The sequence below is a fragment of the Bacillus rossius genome, chromosome 3, assembly GCF_032445375.1.
Source record: "Bacillus rossius redtenbacheri isolate Brsri chromosome 3, Brsri_v3, whole genome shotgun sequence".
Lineage (NCBI taxonomy): Eukaryota > Metazoa > Arthropoda > Insecta > Phasmatodea > Bacillidae > Bacillus > Bacillus rossius.
Genome location: NC_086332.1, coordinates 26,738,212 through 26,753,949, shown reverse-complemented (window position 1 = coordinate 26,753,949; position 15,738 = coordinate 26,738,212). Strand labels below are relative to the sequence as shown.

General features: G+C 34.5%; 1 protein-coding gene across 1 annotated transcript in view; it reads left to right on the top strand.

The window, feature by feature from the left end:
• The first annotated feature begins 1,178 nt into the window (after positions 1-1,178).
• The window catches only part of LOC134530415 (fucose mutarotase-like), an 87,581-nt gene continuing 73,021 nt past the window's right edge, over positions 1,179-15,738 (top strand). Inside the window, exon 1 of the mRNA XM_063365218.1 lies at positions 1,179-1,332. Within this exon, the coding sequence (XP_063221288.1) occupies positions 1,248-1,332 (85 nt within the window). The 5' untranslated portion in view covers positions 1,179-1,247. The remainder of the gene's footprint in view (positions 1,333-15,738) is intronic.

Genomic DNA, 15,738 nt, shown 5'->3' with positions numbered 1-15,738 from the left:
TAACCATACAGGAAAATAACTTAATGCAGCTATAGAAAATCTTCCCCAGCAACATGTGAGATGCAGTGAATAAAATCACTATTGAACAGGCAACATCGTCCCTTACCAGATCATTAAGTATACAAATCAAGAAATACGCTGCAGCGTGTACAAATATATAAAAACCAAGTCACGATAAAAAATAAGGTCATTGTAAATATATACAGCAAAGCTTTCGACAACGACAGCAATTCCCTAGCAGACAACCATTACACTGAGAAAGCTACCGACAGAAGATATTGTCTGTGGCGTTGAGGCATCTTTCTGTTAAAGCAGAAGAAGAAATTCTTTCTGATACCGCCAGAGCACTACAAAAGGCCAAGATTCCTACCTCCAACTCCACAAGAGGGGAAAGACAAGCTTTTGGGATCTGCTGTTACAGTCTCGTGACTCGTACACGAAAACCATGCTCCGCAAAATAATAATAAAAAAAGTGCGTGTATTTATGTACGCGCATTAGAAGTTACACTTTGTAGTAAGAACAATGACTTAAATGTTGCATGTAAATAATTAATAGAAACAAAATTAAATCACTGGAGTGATAATGTAAATACAGTTGGTAGTGTCAAAATTCAAAATGAAAACATTTAAATAAATACTCATTATCCATTACTAATAAAAACACGTGTCTTTAGCAAACTAATCGAGACAACATTTTATTAACATTGAAAATCAAAAATATGTTGAATGTTAATTACAATTTATTATTTCAATTATTTATTCATAATAAGGTAATAGTTAATAATGCAAATAAATTAAACGTACGGGAACATAACCTCACTTATATAAATACACTTGAAAAAGTTTATAAACACCATTTATATCACTAATATTCACAATAAATAAGTACTTTTAATTATATGGACCAGTTTTCAATATCAATCACGTACGTATAAGATTTAAAAGCACATATATAATATTTATTTATTATGTAGTCTTTTTTTGTTTGATCCTGTGAAAATTTTCTTCATGGTGCGCGCGCAAGGTAAAAGTTCACTCTCATCATTTTGCCTTATTTTACGGCCTTGCGTGGTCGACGTGGACGGTGTACATGTGAAGAGCGCTCACGCGCGAACGTTGCGACACTCGAAGCTTCGAGTGTGTTATCTGAGCCGCTGAAGTGCCTTGGCGCGCTTGATAGCGGCAGCACGGGCTCTTGTTTGCAGTTCCGCAGTTCGCCACGGCAAAGCTGCGGTGCGCTTCGCAACATGGGTCGGCTGAAGGGCATCCCCGACATCTTGTCGCCCGACCTGCTGCACGTCCTGGCGTCCATGGGCCACGGCGACGAGATCGGTACGTTCCCTGCGCTCGCTTGCTGCACGCGCGCCAGTGTTGCCAACCTCAACGACCTTTCCTCCCCGTCAGTGTTGCCAGACGTACCCGAGTTCGGGTGGGAAGCCTAAGATGCACATAAAGTTCTGCCATTCCCGATTACACCCAATCAATTCACCTTCGGCCAACCTCGGGTTTATTTATATATATTTATATTTCTGTTTATTTTAATGTAGCTATACTAACCTAACTAACAGTCCATAGTGTTTTAAAGTGTTTTAATGTAGCTAACCTAACCGACCACTTTTAATATTTGAATTCATTTTTCCTACGCAAAAATAAAACAAATCCCGAAGTTGGTCGAAGGTGAATTGTTCGGGTGTAATCGGGAATGGCAGAACTTTATGTGCATCTTAGGTCCCCCAGTTCGGGTACATGTACACAAATTAATATATATGATTTAGGTGGTCTTGCTTTTATTTTGAATGTAGGGTGTTGTTCTTCCAGAAATAAAAAGATTATTATTGGATTATTGTCGTGAGCTGTTTCGCCATATTTGTAATTCTTTATTAATAAAAAAAATTGTTTTGTTGAAATCCGTATTGGGAAGAGGAAATGACGGGTGGTTGCCAGACAGCGGTGCCGGCTTGTTTAGCTTTACGGGTTTAGGTAAACAAAATCAAAAAGAAACTTTCGAAGTTCATTTAACCGCTAACTTCGGGGGCTTCCGAAACAGCTGTGTGTTGTTAGGTAAGGCAGGAATGTTAGTATCTGTGTTAGTGAGGCGAGAATGAAAACTGCGACGCTCGCTGGTTCTTCTAGCACGCTGTCGCCTCTAATCACAAGACTGACTGTCGCGCAATCGGGGAAACGGAAGATTGCCATAATGGAAAACTACCATAATGACAGAATTCCGCTTGGCCTCTTCGAAAGAAGGCGGAATAGTACCATAACGGAAAACTGCCATAGCGAAACGGAATTCTGACATTTATTTATACACTTCATGGAATGAGTACAACTGCTTTGCTCTCGAAGTAGCGTATAGAATACGTCACTAGGTAGCACTGTTAACCCTCTAGCTGTTTTTTGGGTTGACTTAGCTAGAGATAGCACTTCTGGCGGTCATTTTCTGTTGTTCGTCATAAATCAACTCAACAGATCGCGCACTGGTAGAAACAAATGTATCCAAATATGGGTTATAGGAACAGCATTGTATACTTATAAACACGATTTTTAAATAAATAAGGTAGTTTTACATTATAGCACTATTCCTACCGTTTTGACGAGGGCGAGGGAAGACTGCCATACTGGAAAACTACCATAAAGAAAGAATTCCGCCTTAAGGGGCCCGCCTCGTCAGGGGTGTATGTGTGTTAGTGAGGCGGGATGATAAGCGCGACGCTCTCTGGTGCTTCCAGCGCGGTATAGCCTCTAAGCGCAAGTCTCTGAACTGGCGCGCATTCGTCTCGTCGTCACAGGATAACTGTGAAATTTGAGCGGTGACCGTAACATTATATGGCGGAGAAATGAAGATAAAGGTGTTATGCAAGCCCCTTAAGTGCTTTCAAGAATCTGTACTGATTGTTTTATGCCTAAAAATTACTCTGAAAACACGCGTTTTAGGCATTTTAACGCTTCTAAAAATACAATTTAAAAACTTAATCCGAAATTAAAAGTACTTTTCGGTCCTCAGCGAACTCTTAAATGCTATTCGTAAATAGGCCCCACGCGGATATCTTGAGTAGTTTTGAAATCGCGTTGTTTTTCCTGAAGCTCTGCACACCGTCTGTGTAACCAGGTAGGCGGGCCCCTTAATGGTAAACTATCATAAGTTAAAACGCAACCATACAGTCCTAATACTCGAAAGACATTAGTAAATTATGTCTGTTATCTTAGAAACAATTTGTAGAAATAAGCAGCATACAAAGTCTTCTGATTCTAATTCATGTGTTAACTCCAGGTCACTAGTTGAAATGAAATGCAATCTAGTGACAGAAAATCACAATTTCCTGACAACCGACGGTTAAGTAAGTAAAATATTGAATTATTTATATCATATGTTTAAAATGCCACGTCATATTGTCATAATCAGGTGTATGGCCATATATACTACTGAAGGGGCAATTCTATTGATATTATTTTACGTCATGTCTATCAAAAGAACGATAAAATAAACTTAAGCATGAATGATTTCACAGAAAAATATGTTTACGTTACTACATCATGAATAATACCCACATTATGTTTCTGATGGGCTGTTGGGGTTCACTTTTCGTGGGCTGACTTCACTACGACCTTACTTCTTAATGGCTGTGGTGTTGTTTTTGTCGTGTCGGGGTTGTCACAGGATATTGTGATTCCATCATTATGTTTTTAGCATGTGCTGAGAAAACCACTAGAAGAGTATTTTAACATATAGATCTAAAGAAAAACAATTGTCATTAAGAATAGATAAAAACAATCACAACATTTCCAACCTGAGAACTGTGAATACTGTTATTTGTTATACTTTACTTGAGAACGATTCACGTTTGCTGTTTATGTTTTATTGATTAAGTAGTTGTGAAATTAGGCCTACATTTTAACTGCGTCAATGACTACGAAATCATTTAGAAATACACAAATGAGCTGGTTAAGTTAAAACATTTCAGAATATTAATTTATGAAAGCCTTGAAATTATTTGTATGTATGTTTACTAAAGGAATAGCCTATTTACGATATTATATTTATTCTTATTCTTAAATGTTTGCTTGTCCGTGAACAGATTAATAGCGAGGTCAATGCAGACGGCCAAACACAACGCCACAGTAGAGCGACAATGTGAAAGGAATCAGCCATGACCTACAGCAAAGAAGCATCCTACCAATTTTCTAAAATTATTTCAGGAATCAGCAGAGAAAATCGGTGGGGCTGTATCGGGACTCGCGGCGGTTGGTTTCGCGTGAAATGTCTATGTCAGCGAGTCGCTTTTAGAGTAATGGTTTAAAATAAAAACAATGAAAACGAGACCGTGACTACGTACTAAAAATTTTAATTCAAAACAGACACTAAATGGTTGCTTACTATTCATTTCAATTAATATTTGACGAAAATTTTATTTAACATTGGCCTGTGATATGAGATGTCGAAGGCATAATATCAACATAATTTTTTTTGTGAACTTACAATCTGTACTGCCCAGTGTTGTCGGTTCTCTATACACAAACACACGAATAACCGCACCATCACGTATGAGTTGTGAGCTACACTGAAAAGAATTTTTTTCCTAACCTAAATTAAAACTAAGTGTACCTCTTTGGGAGGTCTAGGTTGGAAAGACTCTTAAGTGCGTCTCAGGCTGAAGCCTATATAGTTAGGAAAATATTAAAACAAGATGATACAGACCTTTTAGTCTGTTCTGGTACCCATATGTTTCGCTGTTAATTTTCAGACTTTAAGACGATTATGACAATGGCAAGCCGGGATTTGAAACTGTGTTCTCTGGAATATGATTCTAGTGTCTTACGACTCGGTCCATAAACTTCGATAGTGTATCTTTTCTCTATTCATATTTTCTTGTATTGATGCCCCATGCTACAGACGTGAGTGTTCGATCATTGCATAACAGTACAAATACACAGTTTCAGACTAGAGTACTCCGCGTAGGGTACCATCACATGTCTTGAAAAATTATTGACATCTAATATTATAAATACAGCTACTATGTTTTCAAAAATTACAATCACCAAAATTTTAATTCGCGTATTTTGAGTATATCGTGTACTAGTGCGTGTAACTACATGTGATTTTGTTTACACATTTACCATGGGTGCAGCCAGTATTTGTGGAAGGGGAGGGCATAAGCCAGTCCCTCCTCCGGAAACTCTTTTACAAAGATAATGCTTGAAAATACATTTATATGGTAGTTGACGATCCCTTAAGTGATTTTTGAAATTCCTGCCATTGTAATTATTGTAAGATAAAATTATTTGTCTAAATAAATCTGACAACCATACTCCCCCCCTTTTTTTACTACGCTCTTGACACTTACTGTTACAGAAACAGGTTCCTCTTTTGAGTAAGCGTCTCTGCACTAATACTTGTGCCTTGTTAACAGAAGTGTAAAATATACACATAAAACAAACAAAATACAAATCTATCTATGTGTATCTATGTGAATCAACAAATTCAGTGTAGTTAATTAAATAAAAGTTCAACTGACAAACAACATTTTAAATAATAGGTAAATTAATTCAAGATGTAGTTTCGGACATACGCCATTATTCATTAAAATGTTTGTCATGACAAACCTCAGTCTGTTTGTGCCTTAAGAAGGGAATATATCTCTTTCTCGAAACGTCACAAATGTTCTCTTAGAAATCACATTCTGTGTTAGTCTGAGCTGTCATCGTTGTGGTTTTCGAAATATCTATTTTTACGCTTTACGGTGTTCGTCTGTGCTGTCGTCACTGTTTATTCACATCGCTGGGTTCACCTGTGCGTCTCTGTATAGCCGTTGTTTTTTTTTTCATTTTTTATCTGTTAAGTTTCATCATTGAGTTATTATGTTTGCCGTTGTGCACCGAAAATTTTCTTTTGTAAATGGAACAGAAATATTCATGTGAACTTACATATTTGTTAGTTTGTACATTTACATGAAAATAACTGTATCACTACAAAATAGTGTTACCATTTATACCAACAATATTTAAAGTTATTTGCAAACAGTTGTTTGGATAGCTTTCCAGTATTAGCTGCGCATATTAAGCACGGTAAAACAAAATAAAGACAAATTGTCGAATATTTGATCGATTATCTTTTCCATGGTTTAATAAAATACTATGCCGAATGAACACATCAATTAAAGTATAAAATTGTTAGTTAGTTTTTGTAAGAAATACTCAGTTATACCGCGATAAACCGTATTTAATATATGCAAAAATAACCAAAGTCATGTGATGTACAAAGTTATAAGATCTTTCTTTTAGTATTGCAAACAATTCCTTGTCAACTTGTTTCCAATAAAATATTTTGTAAATGTACTGAAAATTCAATTCTGTGAGTTGTCCAAGTACTACTGTCTCGTCGTTCTTAGCCCACTTTGTCCGTCTGTGCTGTAATAATACCAATTCTTTATACGTAATTTTCTGTGCTCTCTATTTTGTATAAGTTTTGATGTTCTCTGAATTTAGCTTGTTATCAGCAATGGTGTATGTCCTAAACTATATATACCTATATATAATCAATCTCCCATATTGCACAAGAACATTAAAAAAAAAAAAAATTATTTGGTATTTTAAACGCGTACGTTTGCAAAAAAAAAGTATTTAAAATAAAATTAAATATTTTTTCGTAATAATCTCAAAATATAAAGTGTAGTATGTACCTATGGAGTATTTAATTTCATAACGAAATTATTATATCTAATTAAGTTGTTAAACTGAAGAAATGGTTCGAACATAATAATTTAAAACAACAAAATTATAAGCAAAGTGAAATCTCTTGTTGAAGGATATTTTACTTTGTACAAAATATATATTTTTTTGACGAAAATAAACATATACAACCATTAAATGAACATTTTATACTGTAACAGTTAAAACATAATACATACATGTTTTATACTATTACACGTAGAAATATTACACAACCAAAATATTTAAAACACCGTATTCCAACTTTTGTTACAATTAAAATTACAAATAATTAAATAGTGATGTCACTGCGATTTTCACAAAAAATAAAAAAAAACTTTCTGTGGTTATGTCCTCAAAGATGTTCATGTTTAATATGTTTCTGAGGGTTTCACTGTATGAAATAAAACATTTTTGCTCCTGCTAAACTTTAATTTATGCTCCTGCTTAGCTCTGAGGTAAGCAGTTACCAAGAATTCTGTACTCAGGAGTACTGCAAGGTCTAATAAATTATAGTTGTATTCAAATAATGTGAATATTTCTGAATAAGTAAGCAAATCTCACAAAACTAGTGTCATCTAAATTCTTATTCTAAACATACTGAACGATTTAATGTCTGTACCCACTATCATTACCTGAAATTCCGGCGATGTCAGTATGAATATGTATCTTTTTATTTGACATATCCAACACTATCATAGATTTAGTACTTAATTTAAGATTTTTAAAACGCGTATTTGCAAATCGTTGTTTAAATAGCTTCCCAGTATTAGCTACGCATATTAAGTACGGCAAAACAAAAGAAAGCCAAAAGTAATATAAAAAAGTTAACTTTTCTGTGGCTTTGAAACCAAATAAATAAAATGTTTATATTATTACTTCATGCTCGTAAGCACACGCATATTTTAACTAAACACACTCTTTTAATATCTAACATTTATTTCAAAATAACATTACCATCGACAGTGAAAGCTCTATATAATTTCTTTCTATATAATTATTGTACAACGGGATTGTAAGTTTGTTAGCAGGAAAGTAACTAAAAAATTGCCAGTCTAGTTATACAAATAATATCTCACTGTTATGAAATTACATAATTCATGCTGAACGAACAACGTAAGAACACATAAATTTGTTCGTTACCGAGGTTACATGTTACTGCACGTACTGCACGTGTTAATGATACACGAAACTACAGTAAACACGTGGAATATCATGTCAGTGTAAATAAGACTGCCGATCGTCGCTCTACCACTCTGGTTCTGGGGTAGAGCGCCTGCCTTGTGACTTGTAGGACCCGGGTTCGCGCCCCGGCTCCTCCAAGGCGGATTGCCCAGACGAAATGGTGGCATTTTCTCTGGTAGGAATACAATCCCTTGTAACAAGTCAGGCTACCAAAGAAACGGTGGGTGGAACAGAAAAAAACCTTCCAGGTGGCTTCCAAATGGGGAGCCCGTTTCTTTTCTTGGGCTCCCCATGCGGTGGCCATTCCGGGGGTTTCTCCGGGGGAACGGAGTTTTGCAAAAATATTTTTTGTAGTTTTGTAGCGTTTTAGTTTTTAGTAACTGTAGCATTATCATTCCATCATGTTACAAATAAAGCTCAAAAAAAACTTTTAAAACATTAAAAAAATATTTTGCTTTTGTACAAAAATATGTTAATTAAGTGTGTATCAGTCAGTGAGTGGTTGTGTGTTCAACCATTTATCGGTATATATTTTCTTGAAGTATTATTGACAGTTATGTAGTATTTTAGAAGTTTCCGACGAAAAAAAAATATAATAGGCACATGAATTTTATTCCTAAAAATATTATTTCTGAAAAACCAGATCGTTTTTAATTAGAGATCGCCTTTAATATATATAATATGAGTGTGTACCAGTATAACATCCAGATATAAATAAAATATTCTATTTATTTCAACATGAGCAAAGCCTTTGATACTTTCCAACACAATCTTATGATTAAAAAATTATCAATTTTAGGCCTCGTAAAGCAATACGTTGTATTTATATATTATTTATATTATCTTACAACTAGACGCCTTTCAGTCAAATTTGCAAATGCAATTTCATGATATTAGGTGTTCCGCAAAGTAGTAGTTTATCTCAACTACTTATTAATATTTAATAAAAATAATATTTCAACTGTCATCAGAATTGATCAAGAAAAGATGCTAATGAAAAAAAAAAAGTTGGGAAATATATTTGTGAAACTATTCAGCAAGATATTTCAGCTGTCCGGATCTGATTTTCAAGTTAACAAACGCATCTGAAATACGATATCATTTATTGTATAACCTTTGGTAAAAAAACCAATTCAATTAATCAGAATTATCACATGGTATGACATTAAACGTGGTGTCCTCTTTTAAGACTTTAGAGTTATATTAGATGCCAAGCTTTTTTTTCACCAACATGTATTAGGAACACATGAAGATATTTAGGTTTTATTAAATTTATAACTTTCTCCGCATCAACTAATTTTAATTAGAATAGAATTGAAAGTTTGCAGAAAAAATTTCGTAAATTAATATTTAAAAATTTCACGCATTTAAATTATTTTTAATATGCTACATTCCTATATAAACTATTTGCATTTTCTATTTATTAGAAGTTAAATCAGTGATACACTTTTTATCATATACATTTTACTAGCGGACCCAACAGACGTTGTTCTGTTCAAACGTTTTAAATTTGAAAATTTACAGGAAATTTCAGTGAATCTAATCGCAGCAACATCTGCCGGGTCGAACTGAAATAAAAATAAAACATTTTTGAATATTCGATAACGCGATCACAGCGCTTCCTACCGGCTCCAATATAAAACATCCAACCTTCAACAACAACATTAATTAAATAAATTAATAAAAAATATTATTTATCGGATTGAATTGTGAATCTAAACCATTCATGAATCCACCTGAACACACACTTTAAAGTGACCCTACAGACTTTGTCCTGTTCAAACGTTGTAAATCCAAAAATTATATATTTTTAAAATAAACTATAAATTAAAAATATAAAACTTCAATTTTAAATATACTTTAAACTGTAATTACTATAAGTATTTTTATTTTATAAATGTTATAATTTATTTTACAAACTTATATTTATATTTTCAAAGAGGCGTTTAATACGTCATAATTTGCATAGAATAAAATGAGAACTGACAATTTAAAATTGTAGGTTAAGTTGATAGTTATTGAATGCACGTCTATACATAAGTAAAAGTAATGAAAAATCGTGTAAAATACTCACTTCAATACTGCACCTTACATATTTCGCAAAATGTACATTTTTATTACACTTTAAAACGTATAATAAAATGAGAACTTACAATTTAAATTTGTAGGTTAAGTTAATTGGTATTGAATGCACGTGTATGCATCATTAAAATATTACGAAAAAAATCATGTAAAATACTCACTTCAATACTGCACCTCACAAATTTGCACAATGTATATTTTTAGTTACACTTTAAACTGTTATTTCAATAAATAATAATATAATATTCTCAATAAGCAATTCTATTTTAATTTTAATCTAATAACAATTCATAGAATCCATTCAAAGATTAACAACACATAAATAAATACAAAACACACATATATAGGTATACTGTGAACCTAACCATCCAAAGATCAACAACAAATTATAAATAAAATATTAATTAAATAAACATTTTCCAGTGGACTGAATTGTGAATCTAAACCATTCTCGAATCCACCTGAAGACACAAAAAATTTCATTAAAATCGGTCCAGGGCCCTATTTCATAAACACAGTAATAATATTAGTTCCTAAATAGTAGTGAAATAAAAAGTAGCTATTAGTGTAGAAATTTGTGTTTCATAAACAAAGTTGAAGGACTGCTGAAATAGTTCACTAATTTTATTAGTTTAATAGTCAGCTGATGTTGGTGGGTAATATTTTGATGTTTACATTTTTGAACATTGTGTAAAAATGGCTAAAAGAGAACTTAAAAAAAGGAAATATTAAAATTTTCCAGAATAAAGATGTTCTGTTTGGTGCATTTTCTGGCACTTTAACAAAAGATGTGAAGAAGTTGTGTTGGACAGAAATACGTGATTATGCAGTAGCAATCGGTTTAGTAATAAACGACAAAGACTATGCCAATTGCCCCACAGACAGTAGCTTTAGAAACATTGTGCATGTCTGCTATGCAGTGGTATTGCACACCACTGCCAAGCCAGTGAAGTGCTATTTGCAGTGGTTGCTTAGGTGGAAGTGCCTGGTTCCGTGCTGTTGGATGGAATAAAAAGGTTCAATGCTTGTGAGCACATAATTAAAAACACCACGTGTTAACCTAACACGTTCATTGTACTCATATGTTTCCTCTAACAACATATAGGTTTTCCTTTCTTGAAAATGTCTCGGACGTCTTACTATTACATCATCATCTTCACTTCCACTAGAATCTGAAGATTCCATTTTCTTTGTTAAATTTTTGTACTTCACAAACAGATACCACTGCTGTTCTCTAAAAAATTGATGACTCTTAAAATGATTTATTATAGAGCCAAGATTGATAAATTTCAGTGCTAATAATCAGTGCAATATATTTGTGTTTGAAGTTTATGAAACACTCCTGATTTTGAACTCATTTTATCACTCATTATTAGGAGTCCTACACTACTAGCTACTTTTTTACACTACTAGTTTTATGAAACAAAACTTATAATTAGCAGCTACTTCTATGACTCCTGACTCCAGGGCCCTATTTCATAAAACTTATTAGTCTCATAATTAGGAGTCAGGAGTCATAGAAGTAGCTGCTAATTATAAGTTTGGTTTCATAAAACTAGTAGTGTAAAAAAGTAGCTAGTAGTGTAGGACTCCTAATAATCAGTGATAAAATGAGATCAAAATCAAGAGTGTTTCATAAACTTCAAACACAAATATATTGCACTGATTATTAGCACTGAAATTTATCAATCTTGGCTCTATAATAAATCATTTTAAGAGTCATCAATTTTTTAGAGAACAGCAATGGTATCTGTTTGTGTAGTACAAAAATTTAACAAAGAAAATGGAATCTTCAGATTCTAGTGGAAGTGAAGATGATGATGTAATAGTAAGACGTCCGAGACATTTTCAAGAAAGGAAAACCTATATGTTGTTAGAGGAAACATATGAGTACAATGAACGTGTTAGGTTAACACGTGGTGTTTTTAATTATGTGCTCACAAGCATTGAACCTTTTTATTCCATCCAACAGCACGGAACCAGGCACTTCCACCTAAGCAACCACTGCAAATAGCACTTCACTGGCTTGGCAGTGGTGTGCAATACCACTGCATAGCAGACATGCACAATGTTTCTAAAGCTACTGTCTGTGGGGCAATTGGCATAGTCTTTGTCGTTTATTACTAAACCGATTGCTACTGCATAATCACGTATTTCTGTCCAACACAACTTCTTCACATCTTTTGTTAAAGTGCCAGAAAATGCACCAAACAGAACATCTTTATTCTGGAAAATTTTAATATTTCCTTTTTTTAAGTTCTCTTTTAGCCATTTTTACACAATGTTCAAAAATGTAAACATCAAAATATTACCCACCAACATCAGCTGACTATTAAACTAATAAAATTAGTGAACTATTTCAGCAGTCCTTCAACTTTGTTTATGAAACACAAATTTCTACACTAATAGCTACTTTTTATTTCACTACTATTTAGGAACTAATATTATTACTGTGTTTATGAAATAGGGCCCAGGGCCCTATTTCATAAAACTTATTAGTCTCATAATTAGGAGTCAGGAGTCATAGAAGTAGCTGCTAATTATAAGTTTGGTTTCATAAAACTAGTAGTGTAAAAAAGTAGATAGTAGTGTAGGACTCCTAATAATCAGTTATAAAATGAGTTCAAAATCAAGAGTGTTTCATAAACTACAAACACAAATATATTGCACTGATTATTAGCACTGAAATTTATCAATCTTGGCTTTATAATAAATCATTTTAAGAGTCATCAATTTTTATAGAACAGCAGTGGTATCTGTTTGTGAAGTACAAAAATTTAACAATGAAAATGGAATCCTCAGATTCTAGTGGAAGTGAAGATGATGTAATAGTAAGACGTCCGAGACATTTTCAAGAAAGGAAAACCTAAACGTTGTTAGAGGAAACATGAGTACAATGAAAGTTTTAGGTTAACACGTGGTGTTTTTAATTATGTGCTCACAAGGATTGAACCTTTTTTATTCCATCCAACAGCACGGAACCAGGCACTTTCACCTAAGCAACCACTGCAAATAGCACTACACTGGCTTGGTAGTGGTGTGCAATACCACTGCATAGCAGACATGCACAATGTTTCTAAAAAGCTACTGTCTGTAGGTCAATTGGCTTAGTCTTTGTCGTTTGTGACTAATCCGATTGCTACTACATAATCACGAATTTCTGTCTAACATAACTTCTTCACATCTTTTGTTAAAGTGCCAGAAAATGCACCAAACAGAACATCTCTATTCGCGAAATTTTTTCATATTTCCTGTTTTTAAGTTCTCTTTTAGCCATTTTTACACATGTTCAAAAATGTAAACATCAAAATATCACCCACCAACATCAGCTGACTATTAAACTAATAAAATTAGTGAACTATGTCAGCAGTCCTTAAACTTTGTTTATGAAACACAAATTTCTACACTAATAGCTACTTTTTATTTCACTACTATTTAGGAACTAATATTATTACTGTGTTTATGAAATAGGGCCCAGACATAATATCTCGGATTGGATTAAGAATTCCAACTTGCAGTTTCAGAATTAGAGACACTTTTAAAATCATTAGTAACTATAAAATTTGTAAAAAAATTATAACTCTTTTTGAATAATAGAGAAGCATTCAACACAATACAATACATAATTTTAGATTCTGTTTAAGATTTTTGTGAAACCCAAAGTAACCAATTAGTTAACATGAACTTTACCAATCTTTATCTATCTGTGTGTTGTGTTTTTTCGTGTTTTGTCGCAAGGTTATTTATGTTTATGTCTTGTGTTAATGTGTTTTTGTTGTTATTTTATGTCATAATTCGTTAATAGGTCCTGCAAGGCACAAAAAACTGAATTTTAATTTGATCTAACAGTTTTAATGCTACGCATAGTAAACATTTTTTTTCATAATATAAAAAAATACTTAAATTTTAGCAGAGTTTATTTTTGAAAGACTGCAACATTCGATGTACAAGATAACTCTCCCCTAGAGCGCCTGTGCTGCTTGACCTGTGCCTTCTACACTACAAAAAAATATTTTCCTTACATTTCAGCATCATAAAAATACATTTTGTAGACTTTAAATAATTTAATATGGATATTAAAAACCTTAATATCTGAGTTTTTTTGGTTCTATCACCCTAATAATGAAAACATTACATAAGTAAACCCTTGAATATTTGCGTTGGATTTTCACTCATTAAATAATGATCTACAATTATTTTAATTATTCCAGTGTGGAAAAATGTAAATTATATGAAGCTAGTTACATTACGATTTTACGAGTAAGGCCGTTTTCCTCATTCTGAAGAATATATAAGAAATTTTAGCAGAATTCCCTTATTCTTTTTCAGTAATGGCAGTTTTCCATTAAGATACTTTTCCGTCGCCTCCGTCAAAACAGGAGGAAAAGTGCCATAATGGAAAACTACAATTTTTTTTACACAACGTTGTAATAAGAATACAGCACATTTGTTTCTACTAGTGCGCGATCTATGCGGTAATTTGTGATTGCAACTATGACAGTCAGAAGCATTATCTGTAGTAGGCTTTAATGTTAACCTAATAAACAGCTAGAGGATTAACAGCGCTAACTAGCTACATATTCTATACACTACTTCGAGAGCAATGCTGCTGTACTCATTGAATGGAGTGTATAAGAAAATATGGCAGAATTCCGTTTCGTTATGGCCAGTTTTCCGTTTGGTACTTTTCCGTTTGGTATTCTGTCATTATGTTAGTTTTCCATTATGGCAGTCTTCCGCGCCCCCGCGCAGTCTCCTCGTCCTGTACAGGAAAACTTTGAAATTTGAGCTGTAACCATAACATTATTTGGCGGAGAAATGAAGGTAAAGGTGTAATGCAACGTAATTTACCGGGCATTTCATGTTTAAAAATAATTCTGAAAACACTCGTTTTAGCCATTTTCACTCTCCTAAAAATACAGTAACAGAAATAACCCATCCGCCCTCGGAGTTTTTTTTATTTTTTAATGCTTTCCGTAAACAGATCCCACTCGGAGATGCGGAGCAGTTTTCAAATCGCGTGGTTTGATGTGAAGCTGTGCGCACAACGAAGTGCGGGGTCCAGAGACATCTCAGTTGGCCGGCCGGCTGGCGCTGTCGTAACACGGCCAGCTGTCGGCTGAAGGTCGTCTGGTGGGCGGGGCCCGTGTTGTCGGCTCTCGCCCCGGACGACCTTCGCCGAGCGCGCGCACGACTCCGCGCGAGACCCCGAGCGCGCGTGTCAACGGTCTGCAGGTCCGACGAGGGAAGCCTAAGATGTAAGTACATCAAGCTCTGTCCCTGCCCGAACACGCCCGAATATTCACCTTCGGCTGACCTCGGGTTTATTTATATATATATTTCTCTGTTTATTTTAATGTATCTATACTAACCTAACTAACCGTCCATAGTGTTTTAATGTAGCTAACCTAACCGACCACTTTTAATATTTGAATTCATTTTTCCTGCGCAAAAAAATAAAACAAATCCCGAGGTTGGCCTAAGGTGAATATTCGGGCGTGTTCGGGTAGGGACAGAACTTGATGTACATCTTAGGATTCTCGTCCGACAACCCACGAAACAGCGTCCATCCCCCCCCCCCCCCCCCCCTCCTCTACGTGCGGTCTTCCGAACACTGTCGGAATTACAACGCCGTGTCGCCTCCGTCCTTCCACGCCACGGCTCAGATCAGCGACCCCCCAGCAGCCATTGCTGACTGCCCCCCCCCCCCTCCACAGCAGCCAACAGGGATCTCATCATCGCCACGGCGGACCCAAGGGACGAGTA